Genomic DNA, 16,917 nt, shown 5'->3' on the forward strand with positions numbered 1-16,917 from the left:
TAAAAAAAGAGCATTGAATTTTGGTTTTCATTAGTTTGCAATACTGACATGCTAGCGTATGGTTGATTAAACAACAGATACCTTAATTTCTTTGCGATCATTTGCAGTTTCCTGTATTTTTATTAATTTCTACGTGTTGTAGATAAATATTAATTTCTTTTTCATTAACAGATCACTACCTATCGGATTACGTTTCTTAATTTTCTCCAACGATCATTAAAAAAATTAAAGGAAAATGTATGATATATGGCTCGATGGGCGCATGTTTGGTTGTTTGTTTTGTCTCCTGGTTCTTCAGGCAAATCTAACAAATTCTAGAACTTCTTGGAGACTTAACATCGATAAAGTTGTTAAAGCAACAGATCTTGTAAGCACTATCGAAGATGATCCGATTTTCGATATTCTTGCTAGCAGTATTAATATAGGCAATGGACAAGGCTGGAGTAAAACAGCAGCATCAGAGAAGCTTGATAAAGTACAGGTTTATTGTCACGAGTGCAAAGGTTTTGGTTCAGGCAGCCAAGATCGGTAAGAACATAAAATATAGTTGTGATTAATAAATGATTGGTAAGAATCTGTATATGCATGTTCTTCAATTGCATCCAATATATTGAATATTACTTTAATAAGATTGCATATTATTAATGTATATATTATTGTCAATAATTCCTTGTTCAATTAGAATAGTTATATGCAAGTATATTATTAGCATAAATGTGTTCAATTTCAATTCCAATTTTTATTCCAAATTTGCATTCAAGGTTTTTATTATAATTCATTCCTATTTCACTATATATTTTATATAGTTCTACTTAGTTGTATGTTTGTATGCATTTTATATGTATTTATCTATTTTTTATTCTTTTTTTTTTTTTTTGTATAACAACTAACTTTAACTAATAACTAGGATAAATTGAAGGTAACAAAAGAGAATAAAATTTAATCTTGCTTTGCTTTATTTTATTTAATTTCTATGTTATAGTTTATAAATGTTAAAGATATACATAATTTTTGTTTATACAGTAATGCAAAATAAATTTGTAATATATGTTAATGTACATATTGTTACAATATAATGAGTCAATAGCACCAAATTTGTGAATGCGCATATAAACTTATAATTTTTGTTATATGGTATCCTGTGAATGTTTATGTAACATTATATTTTTATTGCAGAAGCATTATAATGTATCTGATGTAATTTTCTTTTTCTTCCCGTAGTTAGTGTTTGTGTGTGGCTTGCTGTTCTTTCAGCGTTAAAAGAGCCTTAACTTTCGTCCCCTTGGCAGACGATTCATGTCATATGCATTGACGGATGCACCAAATTCTACGGAACCATTTCCACTATCGTCGCAAGTATCAACTGAGCAAGTGATATGTACACCTGATCAGCCATGTGAAGATGTAATTCTCGATTGTGGAAAACCAGTTAATTTTACATATTATGACAATCTCATTGGTGTTGCAAATAGAAATAAACATCCATTGGTACCAGAACCTAGTGTTGCACTCATGTTTAAAAAAAATAATGGTAAAGCTATAGATGTTGATATTGACTTATTAGAGAGACGTTTAAAAAAAGCAAAGCGAGAGGTATATTTTACTTAATTGTGTTCTTTTATTATATACACATTCAACATAAATATATTTATTTGCTATCATTGCTTTTGTTTTCAACAGAAACCCAAATCTGTTCAGCTTTACAATCAAATTGGGAATTTTTGGAGAATAAAAGGAGATGCGCAAAGATCAATTGAATGTTTTCGAAGAGCTCTTGCAGTCTCACCACATAATGCAGAAGTGTTACTAAATTTAGCTAGAGTACTATTGGTTTTACAATATTTAGATGATGCAACTTACTTAGCAAGGCGTTCTTTAGAATTACAGCCTCCAGATCGTAATGCATGGGAACAATACCTTACACTTGGACAAATATTTAAGGTGAATCTACATCATTTATATAGGCCTATAATTAAATTTTTTGTATTCTTTTCATCTTTCTCTTTTGGAAAATAATTTATTGTGCATTTTGAAGTTATATATACTCTTACTAAAATATTTTGTAATTACTAATGTAAAGGTATACTATTTCTTTAGGCATATGGTCACTTCCAAGAAGCTGCTGTTCACTTGCGACATGCTTTAGAATTGAAACCTGATCTTTCTGATGCTGCAGAAGCTTTAAAAGAAGTGGAATCATTGCCTGCTGCTAGTATACATATCTACACTCTTTTAATTATTATATGCTTGGTATGTAAACTAAGATATAATCTTAATTTTAAAAATGAATATTAATACAGCGATTCTTAAACATTATTGAACATTCGATCTTTTTTTACAAATTTTGGTGTCTGTGTGTGTGTTTTTTCTTTTGTTTTTCTCCCCATAAAAGAAGAATAATACATGTATATATCAAAAATCATATTCATTAATACAAGCTAATTAGCAATAGTTTATACAAATTTAATTTCAAAATAATGTTTAAACTGCCAACGAAATAAATTAGTTCTACAATTTAATTATAATCTGACGTGACAGAGTTTAATTAAATTTTAGTTTAAGAAGCACTGAATTAATAACTGAATTACTTATATTTATATTAAATATAATATAAATATTATATAAGTGACTTCAGAAGATGAGATATAACTTACTGTGTAATATATGTTTACATCAGGTGCTAGGTGTATTATTAGTTGTTTTGAGTAGTGTGGAATGTGACGAAGATTCCACTTTGGTTACTGGACAACTACAACGTCCAGTTCAACGCCATTTTAGTCGTGCAATGGCCATGCGTAGTTTGCGACTCAATGTTGCACGTAATAAACGCTGTTAATGCAATTCAAATTCAGATTCATGAAACATAATGGAACAAGTTTTGAACTGTTGTAACATGATTTTTGGAGCATTATTTATAATATGATTTGTAATAGTTATTTAAATGCACTAGTGGTTATGTGGTTTATTATATCTACAGATAAAAATATACACCATAGTACACGTTGGCAATCTTCGCATTAATTAAATTAATAAACCTTCATTATACACATCGATCCTATATACCTAGAATAATCTATTAAAGAAAATGCAAATCCTGGAATGGCAATGATTCAATTATAATACATATAATGTTAAAACACAATTAAATCTTTTGTTAAACATTTTTAAAGACTTCTAAAAATTTGTATTCTACTAGTAATATGTACAGGAGAAAATTTATCATGTATCTGGTTTTTAATTATTTTCGACATTTATAAACAAAAATGTTTATTTTTGTTTCAACATACTTAGAATCAATTTTAGGGAATAATGTATTACTACTTTCAATATTTCATTACATCTTTACAAGTACCTGTTGTACAAGTACATATTTTCCATAATTTTTATCAAGTTTAAGTTAAGTTAGTTTAGAGTATAATACATCTAAATGTTTACCATAATTCTATTCTTAAAAGAAACGATAATGTTTACACACTGTTAATTTTTATAATATGATGAAAGATCTATATTAAAAAATTTTGCACACCTAATCATATGTACAACATAATTTGTGTGACTCATAAGTAATTTTTAGAAGTATAATGTTTCACAAAGCTTAAGGCATACTGAAATATTAGGCTCTTTACTTTTCATATTATATACAAACATGAGACTTGGACACAATATTTATTGTGCACAGCTGTATTCTTTCAAGGACTACAAAAAGAATGCATCTATGAGATAAGTTTTGTTTAATAACAGTAAAGTGTAAAATAAATAAAATGAAAAATAAAATAAAACAAACAACAGAATTTTTGTTGTTTGATTAATATTATGTTGTAATCAAATAAAATAAAATCTTATATAATCATTATATTAAGTACTGATATCAGGATCATATAGAATTTACATATGCATCATACATAGATGCATCCTTGATTAATATTGAATTATTCCTTAAAAGATAACAATGTAGATATATTTAATACATGCAAATGTAACTTTGTACATGTATGCATATATAAGATAGCATATGCTACCAAAGATGATATATTTATTACCAAATTAAAATTGTACCCAACTGGCATTTGCTACAGTTGTACTAGGTCCCGATGATTGTTGGGTTGCACTAGCAAACTCACCCCATTCTGAACCTATAGATGCTTGATTTGGATTTTGAATCGATTTATGAGCTGGGGATGAAGTTGGAGTTTTGGCAGGTGGTGGAGCAATTTTTACACCACCTGGTGGAGGTGGCAAACCTACTCCTAAATTAGGTCGTTGTTTTGATTTGGATATAACTTCACTGCCATCTTTTTTCTAAGTAGAAGAAAATATAAATTTGTCACTATTTTAAATATAACAGGAAACAAAAAGTATTTAAAAATTCTTACAGTTATTTTCATATTAATTTTAATAGTTTCTCCTTCCTTAAATCGAAGATCCAATTCTTGTTTTGGTGTTTCTTTTTCCTTTTCTATTTGATCACGATTTTTAAGCCACTTAAAATGATCTTGTAAAGCAACATTTAAATCAAAACTATCAGATCTGTCTAAAAAACCAACTCCAATAAAAGCAGATCGTCCATTGTCATTCTGAATTCTTAGCACAAAATATCTAGAAGAATCTGTAACTGGTTCAACTGCTATTCCAGGATATTGTTCAATTGGGCATTTTGCAAACAGTTCACCTGTAATCTTATCTTCTAGCTTTATAGCAATAGCATCACCTTGGGATACTAATCTCATTCTTCCTGTCCACGAAGGTTCTTGCAAATTCCAGTCGGCTGCTCTATATATAAAAAAAGATGAATTATATTTATAAGAAACTATAATGTATATATACAAAATTAATTTAAAAGTTTAATTTATTAAAATAATAACGACTTTATATTTATAATATATAATGTATTTTATAATGTATATATAATTTCTTAAACAAAATAAATAATGGAATTACAATCAAATATGTTAATACGACACATATGACACATATTTAAACAAATTAAATCTTTAGCATACCATTATTTTATTAAATTTATGATTGAAATATAAAACAAATATTTTAATATTTTTATAAAAAAATTTTTTTGTAATATATGTGATAATGACAATAATTAAAATAGTAATAAATATATTTTAATTATTAAAAATATATCAAATTAGGACATATATGTCACATCGAATACTTGGGCAATATTATTTCTTCTTACCGATAACCTCTATTAGTTGACCTTGGTGGTATTTTAAATACAAATACTTCAGATTTAACAAGTAAAACACTTTCATATGTCTCCATTCTTATTTCCAGGTAACAGAGGTGAAGCAGGTAAAACTGACAACTAGTCTTATGTCGTCGTATGATTTGAAAATTCGTTTATGTTTTCTCACGAATCTTTGCCGTGATTTGATAACTCTATCTCAAGTCACGCCTCCAATCCCCAGACATCATCCGTTTACCACAGATTATTTTAGAAGAGATAATAGTTTGTCTCTTATATTCTAGTTAAAAAGAAATATTTTGATATTACTTTTGTATAAAACTTATATTACGCTTTATCATTGTTTTTACGCTATATGTGGTACGCATAATTACAAAAAATAGTATTCCTGAAAAAATGTGATACATACCCAAGAATTACACGTAACAATAATAGACTAGACAACTACATTCATATATCATTCTTAACATAAAACAAAAATAAAAAACAAGTATTGCAAAATAAACATAGATATATTTGATTCATAGAATATTGCCTATATATATGTTCGATCACTAAAAAAATTCTATTACCTAATTTCAATATTGCTGATATTATATATATATGAGGTATTAATTTCTTGTTGTATATTTTTGACTATATAATATATAGTCGAAGCTTTAGATAAATAAATTTTTTATCTTAGGGGGCGCTGGTGAAGACAATATACCTGAAGGTAGCTACTAGCGTTTTATATTTAAATTATTTTAAGAGAGATATTTTAGGGGACATCCTGAAATCATACAATAACGATACTAGCGACCCCTGCTTAATTTTATGTCAAAGAACTCAACATATAACTGGAATACTTCTATTTTTTTAATTTTAATAATACTTTAAGCAAAATGAGAAAATTTCAATTATTTTAATAGTAGAAAATAGAACAGCAAAAAAATAAATAGAAAAGAAAAGATCATAGTAATTATATTCGCTGTGCAAACAATGTTAATAAAGAAAAACTCATTCGTACTACTCGCATTACGTACTACATTGATAACTGCTTTTGTGACTGTTTAGTTATATGTTTTGGTATAAGAGAGCGTCCCGTTTGTTGGTTGCTCAGCTGTTTTGAAGAATCGACGCGGCTACAGCCGCCTGGCAGTGACTGCTCGTGATTCGACGTGTGATCGCTGTTTTCACGTCCAAACGCGAACAGATGTGGAGTGACTGTCCAAATTTCTGACATATCTTAACCACGATTCTTAAACAGAATCTTTTTTCTACGTTCTTAATAATACTTAACGTGAAATTGCGAGTGCGTGTGTAACATTTGCCTTATACAAAAAAAGAAAAAAAAAAAAAAGAAATCGCCATGAGCGAGTTAAGCCAAGAAGAAGTAAGTATTAATATTCTTATTCTTAATCGTTACTCAACGTATTCAATCGTTGTTGCCATTCTTAATTTATCTTTCTCTTTCATTTTTCTCCTTTTCGTTTTTATTTTATGACTAGATGGCTTATGACAGGCGTATCCATTTTAACGTATCACAAATGTTAGTTGATTTCAAAAATTCTGTTTTTAAATAAATCATAAATTTCAAGTATTATCAAAGGATCGAAGCATCAAATAATTATATAACAAATACGTTGCAAATGTAAGCTTCTATGTTCTTAGTACGATGCTGTTTAGAACAATGACAGATCAAACAATGAATATGTATATAGGTTTACATCGACGTTTACACGCTAAATATATCACATACGATATCAGTTTTATGATTTTTTTTGTTAATATAACAAAGTATAATAAATACAATAATAAAGCAATAATAATTTTGAAGTTTTGAACGAAACATTTTTTATTATATATATTCTTTGATTTCTTTGTCCTGCTCATCAAGGAAACAATGATCTTGGAAATATTGTAAGAATATATAATGGGCTTGAAAATTTTTTCTTTTTTTTTTTCTTCCTTCCTTCTTTTTCTTTCTTTTTTAGGAAATTACATGCTACTTTTCAAATATCTTTCTTCTACATTTTGATATATGAAACTATTTTTTGTTTTTTTTTACTCAATATATACATTTTTATTATTATTTATAATTCAAAGACATTGCATAGTTTATCTTTTATTTATTTACTGATGTAGTTTGTTACAGTGCTTACAATCAAGTAATGCTGAAACTATAAACTGCATTGTATGCAATTAATAATTCTGGAGATTCTTTGTTTCCAATTTTTATACGAGTATGTATCTCTGTAGATAAAATATTATGAGATGATTTTTCTTTAAGTAATACAGTTGTCAATTATATATTCGAATGCATGTATTGTTCTTAGCTTTAGTATGTTAATAATTATTCGTTGAAGCATAAACTTAATTAATATATAATATGCCTTTGTAATAATATATATTTAACAAAAAATTAACGATATCATTTTGTATGTCTATTATTTTTTATAAAAGTGTTAATAACAATTTTCTTATCGTAAATATAATATAAACTTTAAGATTACATTGATATATTAGTTTCAGTGTTTATTTCTTTTTTGTCAATAACAGCATAACGATAAATACAATATAAATTTCAGGTTTTATATTTTTAATGTAAAGTAATATATAAGACAATATAAATAAAATAAATATATAGAGCAATTATTTGTATAGTATTATCCATTTAATTTATAGTTTTATATAATATAAAATATAAATATGTAAAATATAAATATATAAAATATAAATATAAATATATAGAGATAATATAAAATATAAAAATATATATAAATATACAAATAATTATATAGAGCAATTATTTGTATAGTATTATCAATTTAATTAATAGTTTTATTACTTAGTATTTTATAACTTTAAAAAATTTTAGTGAAATAATTAAAAAAGATGATAATTTTTTTGATATATCATTTTTAATTTTCTTTTACTTTGCACATATACATTGTATATTTTTTGATTATTTTATATAGTAGATAATAGATTTTATTTTTATATTAACGATACATTTTAGATGAGGAGAAGGCGATTAGCACGGTTAGTGGGTTTAGACAACAATTGTTCAACTACCAACTCTAGTAACAATACTGGTGCGATATCTCCAAGTACACCAGGTCCATCAAAAGCATTTGCAGGATCTATAATGTCTCCAGCTATACAACAACAGTTTCATAATCAAGAAATTCCAATGGAAGTTGAAGAAACTAGTGAGAAACAATGTAATACCTCTGGTGTAGATGTTGACTCTGGCATTGAAAATATGGAAGTTGAAGAATCGGATAGAAAAGAACAAGTGCCACGTTCACGTGTAAGTATTTATTATATAGAAGTTTTCATATACTTAAATTAAATTAACTGATTTTTATTGCTATTCCTTAGACAACAAGTTCTAGTACAGAAGTGACCACTGATCAAATTCATATTGTTATATCAAGAGTATTGTGTGTATCATGGAAAGAATCACTAGAAGGAACAATACTTTTACCAGAAATGGCAGCATATGCACTCATTCACAAATTAACTGATGTCACAGACATTATCAACCAAGCTATTATGGAAGTTTTATATATGTTTTCAAGAGGAGAAGATCCACTAAAAGAAATTACCTCAGAAATGTCATCCGATCGGGAAGACAGTCCAAACAGCCAAGCAAGTCCTTTGTTGAGTCCAGTAATGACTGTACCATCTTATCAATTACCAACATTACCATTACCTGCTGGAAGTAAATCATTGCAGCCTAAAAGTCTTATTTATTTATTAGATTCATATTCACGAGTCGCAATAGAGGAACGTAATCATCCTAAGGTATAAATATTTAATATATAAGTGAATCATTAGATGCTGAATTTTTATCTTTTTCATTCATATTTACTTATGAATCATAATCATAGTGTTAATGCACATCATGTATATTTAATTACTTTTATGTTAACAGCGATCAAGTATACCACCACTTTCTGATGTACTATCTACTCTGCGAGCTCAATGTGTTCAATACTCGAGTCTTGTTTTACAAGGTCTTATAGGAATTTCTCAAACTTCTGTCATGCCTGCTTATGTCACACCACTTCTTCATCCTATGCTCTCTCAGAGTTTGCCTCGCGGTTATTTGCACGAACTCGTAGCCAGAACGCATACGAACTCCAGTATCTTCAGCAAAATTTTTACTCCTTTGCTACAAGGCCTCTATCTTTCTATGCAACAAGCTAGTTTGGTTGGTAATACACATCGAAGACCTATAGAAGCACTAGAAGAACTCATAGAGATCCGTTGTGGACCTAACGGCAATATACGCCCAATATGTCGTCTAATCACTCATCAAGCACAATTTTTACCTGATGTAATGACGAATGCTGCAGGAAGAGAACTTACAAGGACTTCATTTCTTGGACCATTTCTTTCAATTTCTGTGTTTGCTGAAGATCAACCTAAGGTGGCTGAAAAATTCTTTAGTGGAAATCCATTTACCGATAAATCAATGAATTTGACATTACAGCAAGAATTAGAGAGCACAAGAACTTCTCTTCACAAAATGCTTCATGCGATACTTGCAAATAGTAATTGCCGCGATGCTATGTTAGCATATTTAGCAGCATTACTGCATCACAACGAAAAGCGTGCCCAAATACAAACTGAAGAGTTTTCACTTGCTGGAGATGGATTTATGCTAAACTTACTTTCAGTATTACAAATGCTCTCAGTTAAAATCAAATTGGATACAATTGATCCTTTGTATCCGTTTCATCCTTCTAGCTTCGTTGAAATAAAAAATGACACAAGACTGAAACTTACTTCTCAAGAAGTTACAGAATGGCTAAAAGAATTAGAAAGAACACATAAGTGGGTTGAAGCTAAATTTCCAACACAATGTTGGTTTCTCACGTTGCACTGTCATCATATAGCATTGTTACCAGCTTTACAAAAATATCAAAGAAAATTAAGAGCTCTGCGTGATTTGCAGAAAATGCTCGATGAACTACAAGCATCTGAACCTCAATGGAAAGATGCTCCATTTGCAGGACACAATAAAGAATTAGTAAAGCGGTGGAAACAACAACTAAAACGTCTTGGTAAATCAAAATCATGTGCAGATGCTGGTTTGATTGATCCTGTACTTCTAAGGAGATGTTTGCATTTCTACATTTCTGTTGCTGAAATTTTACTTAGTCTTTTGACACAGAGCTTACCTGGTAGTCCACTTCCTGAACTTCCTTTATCACAAGAAATTCCACATAGATTTACAGCTCTACCAGAGTGGTATGTGGAGGATATCGCAGAGTTTTTATTATTTACTCTTCAGTAAGTTATATATATATAATTTTAATAAATCAAATATAGATTCTTTTACTTATATAATAACATATATATTTTCTGTTACAGATTCTGTCCAACAGTAATAGCAAATAATATGGATAATTCATTGATTACATGGTTGCTTGTGGTAGTATGTACACCACATTGTATACGTAATCCATATCTGATTGCAAAAATTATTGAGGTTCTATTTGTAATCAATCCTAGTGTTCAAGTAAGTATAAATTAATAATAATTTTTAATCGATGCAAGTTAATAATTAACAATAATATATTACTACAATATATAATAATTAACATACAACAATATATAATAATTAACAAATAATATGTCTAATAGGGTAGAACAGAAACACTCCATGATCAAGTCATGGCACACCCAATATCCAAGACGCTTTTGGCGTCTTATCTTATGAAGTTCTACACTGATGTTGAAACAACTGGTTCCAGCTCAGAGTTCTACGATAAATTCTCTATTCGTTATCACATTAGTTTAATTCTAAAGTCAATGTGGGATAGTCCAGTACATCGGGCGTCTATTGTAAATGAAAGCAATAATGGCAATCAATTTGTTAAATTCATTAACATGTTGATGAATGACACAACTTTTCTACTTGATGAAAGTTTAGAATCTTTAAAACGTATTCATGAAGTTCAAGAACTGATGTCTGATCTCAATGCATGGTCTGCTCTTTCTGAAGAACAACAACAATCACGAAGAAGACAATTAGCAGCAGACGAACGACAAGCTAGATCTTATTTAACGTTAGCTAAAGAAACAGTTGCCATGTTTCATTATTTGACTGTTGATATCACAGAACCATTTTTGCGTCCAGAATTAGTTGGAAGATTGTGTGCCATGTTAAATTTTAATTTACAACAATTGTGTGGACCTAAGTGTAAAAACTTAAAAGTGAGAAAACCACAAAAATATGGGTGGGAACCACGGACGTTATTAAGTCAGTTGGTTGATATATATTTACATCTTGACTGTGATAATTTCGCAGCTGCTTTAGCTAGCGACGAGGTAAGACAAGTATAGTATTATCAAAAAATAACAAATTTTATTTTAAAGCAAATTTTATTTAAAGCTTTTTTCTTTTTTTAATTTAATATATTCAATTTAACACAAATCTATTTCATGGAGATATGTATTTACAATTGCAGCGATCATTTTGCAAAGAACTATTTACTGACGCTGCAAATAGATTACAAAAGTCTGCGATAAAAACAACCACAGAGATTGAGAGGTTTATAGCGCTCGCAGAACGAGCAACAGTGATCGCAAGAGATAATCGTGCACGTGATGAAGATTATGGTGATGCGCCAGAAGAATTTCGAGATCCTTTAATGGATACTCTTATGGAAGATCCTGTTAAACTTCCATCTGGTATTGTTATGGACAAAGCAGTTATTATAAGACATTTATTGAATAGTGCAACAGATCCTTTTAGTCGTCAACCACTTAGTGAGGATATGCTTACACCAAGTAAGTCTCTTATACTTTTTCTTTTCTTTTTAATTACATAAGTACTCTAACTAATTTTATTCGTACTAAGATTGTTTTATCATATTTCTATTTTAAATGCTATAATTAAAGAATATAAAAAGAGATTTTAATAAATTTATTATTTCATGCAATAAAGGTGATTTTATATAAAATTCAGTTATATTATAAATATATTCTAAATATATAAATATATTCTTGATTTTTTATATATTATTTTAACTAATGTCAAGGACAAATTAACTGCAAAAATAAATAGAAAATTTATAAAAAATTTATCATCTACTTTTTTATTTAGAATTTGAAATATTTACAGTGGTTGAATTAAAAGAAAGGATATCTATATGGAAACAACAGAAGAAAAAACCAACAAATATTTAAAAGGTGCTAACTACCAGAACCTTTTTATATCAACATCACCGTACCACATAGATTGTATTGATACAACATGGTACTATTTATCAGTTAATGGACGTATCAATCTGATGTGGTAGAAGTGCATTAGTGCAATGATCTCGCTACTGTGCAACTGTTGCTCTCAATAAATTTACAGTTTTTATACAATAAATATAAAACAGACTGCAGCTAGGAAACTGCCTCTATTCCTCTAAACATATTCTAGGAACATGTATATAAATACTAGCTAAATGCTAGTGTCCAAAATTAAATGTTACTCAAAAAGTATGCTTTTCCTTCCTTTGTATGTTTCTTGATGTAGATGGCTGCGGATAAAGAATGTTTCAAAGTTGTAATTGCATATTATATTGGATATGCTATTTTAAAAATTACGGATTAGAAGTATTGGTATGTATCACAGACTTTGATTAATCTAATTTTTGGGAGTAAAACAATGTTATTTAAGATGAAATTTATACATAGGATTTGTAATTAGAGATTTCAGGAGAATTTATTGATAAAGAATCTCTTATTTGAATACAGCAATTTATGAACAGATGGCTAATATTGTCTATAATGGTTATGGGTATATGATCTTTCAATCATCAATATTAAAAACAATTATTATTAAGCATTATGTAAAAGTGAAAGAAGGGAGAGAGTATTCTTAATATATACACCATGTTTTCTAATTTTAATTTCTAAACTGTTTTTCTTGTTGAATAGTAATCTTAAATTTTTTAAAGCAATTTGGAAGATAGCATATGTGTAAGTCGTGTATCATTCATTTACAATTGCACAATTATAAAAATTTTTATGTTTTTTCATATAAATATTATAAGACAGACAATGCATCTTTTGTGAATTATTATCTTCACTATTCTATTAATATTAAAACAAATGTAGTGCTACACATTCCAAAGAAAATGCGGAAGAAGAAAGAATATTATGCAACATTAAATTCCATGTTCCAGAATGGTTGGAAAATTGTAATATGTATTTTTGTTTTATTCTGCAAGATCATTTGAAACTTTTTCTTTTTCATAGCTGCATTTATTTTATATTATTTTTAAGTATTACATATAACATTGTACTTCCATGGTGCCAGATGCTGATTGTTCTTTTATAATGAGATAATCTTGTCATTATTGTAAATATGAAGTATAACAAATACAAAAAATAATATTTCATGAAAAATATAGATAACATTGGGTTATTGATAAGTATCATTGAATAAATTTTCATGCTATCAAGACCAATTAAATTTTGTATTTATTATAAAAAATAGTTACATAATTTCTGCACTGTTTATATACCAATCATTCAAAGTCGAGCAAATAATTTAATGTTAAATATAAATTAATACTACCTTTATGTATGAAAATTTACATGCTTCAACATAACATTTAGTTCTATATTTGTAGTATTAAGAAATAAAAGTATAATTTAGAACAGAAGGTGTATATAACATACTGTACTTCTGTTCATCATTCATCATGATCATCATCATCGTCATCATTATTATTAGTAGTATTATTACTATTATTATTACTATTATTATTATTAGTAGTAGTAGTACTATTACTACTACACTACTCTACTACTACTATTACTCTAACTACTCTACTACTACTATTACTCTAACTACTCTACTACTACTATTACTATTACTACCACTACTCCTACTACTCCTACTACTACTACTATTATTATTATTATTATTATTATTATTATTATTATTATTATTATTATTATTATTATCATCACTATCACTATCACTATCATCATCATCATCATCATCATCATCATCATCATCATCATCATCATCGTCGTCGTCGTCGTCGTCGTCCTCATCATCATCATCATCATCATCATCATCATCATCATCATCATCATGTATTAAAACTCCTGAGTTGAAAGTTATGATAAAGAACTTATATTGAAGTATGATCATATTATAATCATATCACTATATTTTATAAATCAAATGTCTGTACATGACAAAAGCATTAATTAATAATCAAGCATTGTTGGAAAAATATCCCATTATATTACATGATTTGTAAATAGCTTAAAAAAAACAATTTACCCATAGATACTAATATTTGTAATGACATTTTTTATGTCTTCTGTAATGTAATCAGGTACTGAATATCTTTCCATCTTCAGGAAAGTTGCTTATAATGTTATTTGTAAATAATAGAATTGATGTACAATATGAGAGAAAATAAACATGATTTATGCAAAAGAAATATGTAAATAAAGCAAAAAAAAAATTATTTATTATCCAATAATAATAATAAGCCCATGTTACAAATACAAATGAAATAATTTATCATTTTTAACTTGTATAAAATGACAATTGTAAGGAGAAAATGTTTATTTCCAGTATTTCTTTCCAATTTTTTTGTACAATTAATGTAGATTGGTGTTAAATATAGATAGTACTTTAATTAAATAAATATTTAATACCATGTATAATAATAATGTTATAATTAAATATTTTTATATGATTTTCCCAGTGCACAAAAATGTATAACAAAATTCATTTATATTGTAACTATTTTTATTTTCTTTTATAAAAATATAAAGATATAAGTATGATACTTACATATAAACAATATATGTAGTTTCAATGTTATAAATGGATTTCATTAATGTTAAATTTAATGAAAAAGAGATTATATAAAAATGAAATAACGATTAGGAAAAAAGAAATAACTGATATAGAATATTTTTGTTTTTATATATTTTCTGTTTATGTAGCATATGTATACAGTAGAGCCTCCAAATACTCTAATATCCAAATATTTTATTATCTAAAAATTCTGTTATCTGAACAGTTTTGACCAGTTATTTTGGCTCTTTGAATGTTGAAACAAGGTGTCAATTATGTTGATTTTTATTTGAATAAAGTTCAATATAAGAAAAAAGCTTTTGTTCTATTACTTAAAAATTCTCTTATCCAATAATTTTTGTCTTTCTATTAATATGGATATTCTATAATATGCATAATATGAAGGCTCTATTATGTATATCTTTTATATATTTCCAAGTACTTTAAAATAGAATTTTCAATGTAAAATCTTTCCTCTTCCTAGCCCAATTTTCTGTATCAAATAATTTTTATTTGTGCTGATTTTGCCTCTTCCCATTCCCATAGAACTTGTTATTGATTCCATATCTTCAACATTTGCTTCCTCATCTACATCAATTAACATAACTTCTGAAAATCCACGTGGACGTCTCAAATCCTTATAATCTTCTGTGTTATATTTTCTATTATTTGAAGCATGTATATATTATATATGTGTACATAGAATAGAATAAGCTTGTTATACAATATTAATAATCTATTTTCAATATATAAATTATATATATTATTGTAGCAAATATTTTATATATATATATATATATATATATATATATATACATAAAATTACCTTTTATCAAAATGAAGATTTCTCTTTATATGAGATATCGAATTAAATTCAAGTTCTGTGTCCCAACTTTCGTTACAATCAATTAAGCTTGTTATATCACATTGCAACTTATTCTTCAACAATGCACGATTTCCAGTTCCTTGATGTATAAAACATGACATAGTTGAAATAATTTTCAATTAATTTTTACTAAGAAATAAGAATAAGTTAATATATAAAAAAATAATTTTGTGAGATATTTACGTTGATATAATTCAGGATCAATCAGTTTCCGCATTGGGCATGTAATAATGTGTTCCATCATTTCATGTTTAAACAAACGATGTGTCGCGTTATACGGACAGATCACTTTATAATCATTAGGATAATTCTACCAGAAATAAAAGAAAGTAATATAAAAATTATAAAATTTTATTTACTTTTGAGTTTTTTTACCTTTTCACACTTGACGATATGCCTTTGAATACGTGATCTAGCAATTCGATGGTTTTCATTATAAGGACACGTTACAGTGGTATCAATATACAGCGGTTCGTACATGTTTATTGATCTTTTACGTATTCACTATTTAATAATTAATAATTAATTTTCATGAAAAAGTAGCACACATTACTTACGTTTTTAAATATACATTTAGATCGAATATAAAACAATGTTTGAAACAGACATTTAAAGGTATTCAACTTCTTGCGTATTCACTTCTTGCATATTCTCATATCTTATTACCGTTGCGTTTTACCATCGTATTATTGTAACGTGCAAAGGACAAGTCGTATTCTTTGTTTTTATACGAATACGCACGCAATAATGATATGCACGATGATACGAACAAAGTATACAAGTGAATATGCACCTTAAGTCTTTTCACCACTTTTCACTGGAAGTGTGTATGACTTCAGCGATAGGTATGGACAAAATATGAACTATAAGCCTAATAAGTGAATATTATCTCCATTATACGCCTATTGTATCGATGTATAAATTTATATAGTTATACTTTTCTCATGTGTAATCTAACAATCGGGTTAGTGTAAAAAAATTTTTTGTACGTATCATACGATGGAATATTCG

General features: G+C 27.6%; 4 protein-coding genes across 5 annotated transcripts; 2 read left to right on the forward strand and 2 right to left on the reverse strand.

Moving 5' to 3' along the window:
* Positions 1–73: 73 nt before the first annotated feature.
* LOC122632087 (probable UDP-N-acetylglucosamine--peptide N-acetylglucosaminyltransferase SEC) lies at positions 74–3,009 on the forward strand. The gene is made up of 5 exons (XM_043818544.1): positions 74–528; positions 1,290–1,593; positions 1,681–1,941; positions 2,098–2,250; positions 2,678–3,009. Exons 1-5 carry the CDS (start codon positions 236–238, stop codon positions 2,834–2,836), a joined length of 1,170 nt encoding a protein of 389 aa, XP_043674479.1. The 5' UTR covers positions 74–235; the 3' UTR covers positions 2,837–3,009.
* Positions 2,948–5,761, reverse strand: LOC122632088 (NECAP-like protein CG9132). The gene is made up of 4 exons (XM_043818545.1): positions 5,610–5,761; positions 5,192–5,480; positions 4,374–4,770; positions 2,948–4,299 (listed from the first exon to the last, which is right to left on the reverse strand). The coding sequence occupies exons 2-4, from the start codon at positions 5,275–5,277 to the stop codon at positions 4,045–4,047; spliced, it is 738 nt and encodes a 245-aa protein (XP_043674480.1). The 5' UTR covers positions 5,278–5,480; positions 5,610–5,761; the 3' UTR covers positions 2,948–4,044.
* A 448-nt stretch (positions 5,762–6,209) lies between these two features.
* LOC122632083 (ubiquitin conjugation factor E4 B) lies at positions 6,210–13,601 on the forward strand. Of its 2 annotated transcripts, XM_043818537.1 has the most exons (9): positions 6,210–6,575; positions 7,328–7,425; positions 8,202–8,495; positions 8,567–8,992; positions 9,123–10,486; positions 10,568–10,715; positions 10,841–11,527; positions 11,668–11,989; positions 12,324–13,601. In XM_043818537.1, exons 3-9 carry the CDS (start codon positions 8,202–8,204, stop codon positions 12,386–12,388), a joined length of 3,306 nt encoding a protein of 1,101 aa, XP_043674472.1. In that variant the 5' UTR covers positions 6,210–6,575; positions 7,328–7,425; the 3' UTR covers positions 12,389–13,601. The 2 variants fall into 2 exon arrangements, with proteins under 2 accessions (XP_043674472.1, XP_043674471.1); XM_043818536.1 differs by lacking the exon at positions 7,328–7,425 and having other exon boundaries at positions 6,211–6,575.
* A 1,529-nt stretch (positions 13,602–15,130) lies between these two features.
* LOC122632089 (gametocyte-specific factor 1-like) lies at positions 15,131–16,642 on the reverse strand. Its single transcript, XM_043818547.1, has 4 exons — positions 16,282–16,642; positions 16,090–16,216; positions 15,847–15,985; positions 15,131–15,682 (listed from the first exon to the last, which is right to left on the reverse strand). The coding sequence occupies exons 1-4, from the start codon at positions 16,384–16,386 to the stop codon at positions 15,478–15,480; spliced, it is 576 nt and encodes a 191-aa protein (XP_043674482.1). The 5' UTR covers positions 16,387–16,642; the 3' UTR covers positions 15,131–15,477.
* Positions 16,643–16,917: the final 275 nt, after the last annotated feature.

This window comes from Vespula pensylvanica, chromosome 9, assembly GCF_014466175.1.
Source record: "Vespula pensylvanica isolate Volc-1 chromosome 9, ASM1446617v1, whole genome shotgun sequence".
Lineage (NCBI taxonomy): Eukaryota > Metazoa > Arthropoda > Insecta > Hymenoptera > Vespidae > Vespula > Vespula pensylvanica.